The 3,178-nt window shown below is 30.5% G+C and overlaps 1 protein-coding gene across 1 annotated transcript in view; it reads left to right on the top strand.

The window, feature by feature from the left end:
- Positions 1-3,178, top strand: part of LOC106872513 (golgin subfamily A member 4) — a 254,301-nt gene that overhangs the window by 83,811 nt on the left and 167,312 nt on the right. Inside the window, exon 7 of the mRNA XM_014919531.2 lies at positions 1,509-1,694. Within this exon, the coding sequence (XP_014775017.2) occupies positions 1,509-1,694 (186 nt within the window). The remainder of the gene's footprint in view (positions 1-1,508; positions 1,695-3,178) is intronic.

Here is a 3,178-nt window from a genome sequence, read left to right as displayed (position 1 = left end):
GCGGTATCCAATCCTTGAAGCTTGCCCTGACCCAAAGTACACCAGGAATAGCAGCTGCCTCTCCCAAACCTAGACCGTCGCTTAACATGTCTTGTCCTGACCACAATCCCATTCGAAAAGGGCACGAATGCTGATCGAGGCTCCCTCTGCCCTTTTTCCCCTTCCGGTCAACTCGCCCTTCCGGTCAGCCTCCCCAGACACTGACGTCATACCACAAAAAATAGCACTGGAATTAAACGATATGCTTTAGGATATTATCAAAATTATAAACTTTATTAAAAGCTGTGCTCTTAACAGCTGTTTATTTTCAAATCTCTGTAAAGACATGAACTCAGAATGCAAAAACTTATTATTACACACAGAAGTAAAGTGTTTAGAGGGTAAAGTTTAAACAGATTATTGTTATTAAAAGACAAACTTATATTTTTAACCAAACAAAAATCTGATCTTGCTACACTTTTTCAAAATGACTTATGGCTTTCAAATTTATGCTATTTGTCAGATATTTTTGAGAAACTAAATGATCTCAACTTGTCTCTTCAAGGAAAGAAAAGCGATACGTTTACTTCGAATGATAAAATTAAAGGTTTTATTATATGGATCAACATTTAGAAGAATAGGGTGAAAAATGATTCATTCAAAATGTTTCCAGTTATTGATTATTTTATAATTGAAAAGAATAATTTTAAAAATTAAATTGCAACAATTATTATAGACCACTTAAATACCCTAGAAACACAGTTTCACAAATACTTCATATTGAATTTTAATTTCAAAAAGTTATCTTGGATTCAGAAACCATTTTCAATTGACATTGATGATATTAATCATCTGCCATAGCTATCTAATGACTCAAACTTGAAACCTGAATTTACAAAAAAATATTTGACTGAATTCTAAATCGGAGCTAATGCTGAATTTCCCACAATTTCTGAAATGGCATTACATGTTCTTTTGTCATTTAGCACCACATACCTATGTGAATCGAGTTTTTCAGCTTTAACCCTTATTAAAACCAAATATTGTTCAACGCTGAAAAATGTAGAAGATGCTTTACAGCCAACAGTGTCAAATATTACACCAAGGTTTAATTTGTTATGCAGCAAAAAACAAGCACATCTGTCACAAACAAATCCTAAAACTACTTTTATTCTGACAAACAATATAACTACATTATTTAAATGTGTATTGTTTAGTAAAAAAATAAATGATTTATGTATTTATTTGTATGTTTTATTTCATGTTTAATACTTGGGGTCACGAAAAATCTCATGATGAAAAATGGGTTCATGAATGAAAAAAGTTTTAGAAGCACTGCTCTGATACATCTATTCTTTGAAACCTACTAAGAAGGAATTTAGTTTTTTCTGAAGTAATTAATAATAGATTTCAAATACTGAAATCAATTCATTTTAAATATCATTAATTTTCTTCATTGGATGTAAGCAGTCTTAGTTATGTTGGCTAAAATAAAATACTGATTTCTATATCTTTATGAATATTTTCAGGTTAAACGCCTTGAAAATTTGCTGGGTAAATGTCGTGAAACGATAAAAAATAACAAAGAACGTACTATTGTACTCTGCGAAGAAAATGACAATTTGAAAACACAGTTGCAAAAGATTGAAGAAGCCCATTTGATGGTAATAGATATCTCTAAAAATATTTGTCTTGCTTGGGTAAATCTATGTAAATATTAAGTTAAGATGTACTGTTTATAACAGGAAGTGGAAATATATAGATTAGCAACAGTAACCAACCATCATTTACTTATCTGTTTTAAAGAAAATATAGATGGAAAAAATTTCATTTTATTTACTTAACTTATTTGTTAGTTTGAACTTATAACCAAAATCCTTATGAGCAAGGAGCTTGCTTTCTGAATATATTCACTTGAGATATGAAGTATAAAGGGCACTCTGAACTTTTACAAGGGCAGTTGGATACTCTTGCTAAACTGTCTTGGCTCAATGCAAAGATCAGTTATTTGGTCTATTTGCCTTTAACTGTTATCTAACTTACACAAATTTTAATTATTCAGCAGTGTTTATTTCTGTTATTCTTTGATCTGTTTCTGCTTCAATTAGCATTCTTTACAAAGTTGAGAACAATTGACAAACAGGATGCTAAACTTTTGTGGTTATAGATTTATATTTTACTACTGTTATGCTGTTGCTTTTTTTTACAACACTAAGATAGCAATGAATGAGCATCAAGATTGAACGTATATAAGAAAACACTGTCAGAAGTGCTACAATAATTTTATCAACTTTGTACATGTTTCTGTAGGGGCTATTTTTTGTTAGATTAAAATGCTACAGATTTTATTTTTCTGGTTCAATTTGTAATTACGGCCCGAAGAGTGAGAAAATACTTTTAGCTCCAATCAGTTGACTCTCTACAAAGTTTAAGTATTGACTTACATTGAAATACTTCTCAAAGAAGAGGAATATATCCTCCTTTTTCTTTACCTAATGTTTAAGATTGTATTTCTATTCTGCTTTCATTCTCAATTTTCAGATAATAATTGTCTTAGCCATGCAACATAACAATAGTACATATTGTTATGTTAATCATTTATTAATCATCAGTGCACAAATTTCAAAGTTCTAAACTTAAGTGTTTGAGATTTATTGATTGTTTTTGTAAATGTATTTTAATGAGCTCTCTTTTCTTTAGATTATTCCTAGTTGTTAGTTTGAAAAATTTCCTTGATAGAATGCATTTTTATCTTTTGAAGATATATTTTGCTCTACTGGTTGATTTATGTTCTCTGAATATTCTTTTCTACTCTAGGTAGAAGGCCCAAAATTTTGGGGGAGTGGGGGCAGTCGATTAGATCGACCTCAGTATGAAACTTGTATTTAATTTATCGACCACAAAAGGATGAAAAGCAAAGTTGACCTTAGCGGAATTTGAACTCAGAACATAAACACAGCCGAAATACTGCTAAGCATTTCATCTGGTGTGCTAACATTTCTGCCAGCTCGCTGCCTTTATGTTCTCTGAATTTTAAAAAAAACAATGACTGTGTTTAGCTCTAAGCAGTGCTTCATTTTTTTTTTTTAGTTCATTTAAGATCAGTTCACCTCACCATTTAAGATCATGTCACCTTACTATATGAGTTTATAGAATATTTTTAATTTGATACATTCTGTTTTTATTATTGATAAGTTTA

This window comes from Octopus bimaculoides, chromosome 9, assembly GCF_001194135.2.
Source record: "Octopus bimaculoides isolate UCB-OBI-ISO-001 chromosome 9, ASM119413v2, whole genome shotgun sequence".
In the NCBI taxonomy this organism is placed as follows: Eukaryota; Metazoa; Mollusca; class Cephalopoda; order Octopoda; family Octopodidae; genus Octopus; species Octopus bimaculoides.
This window is presented reverse-complemented; position numbering and strand designations above follow the sequence as displayed.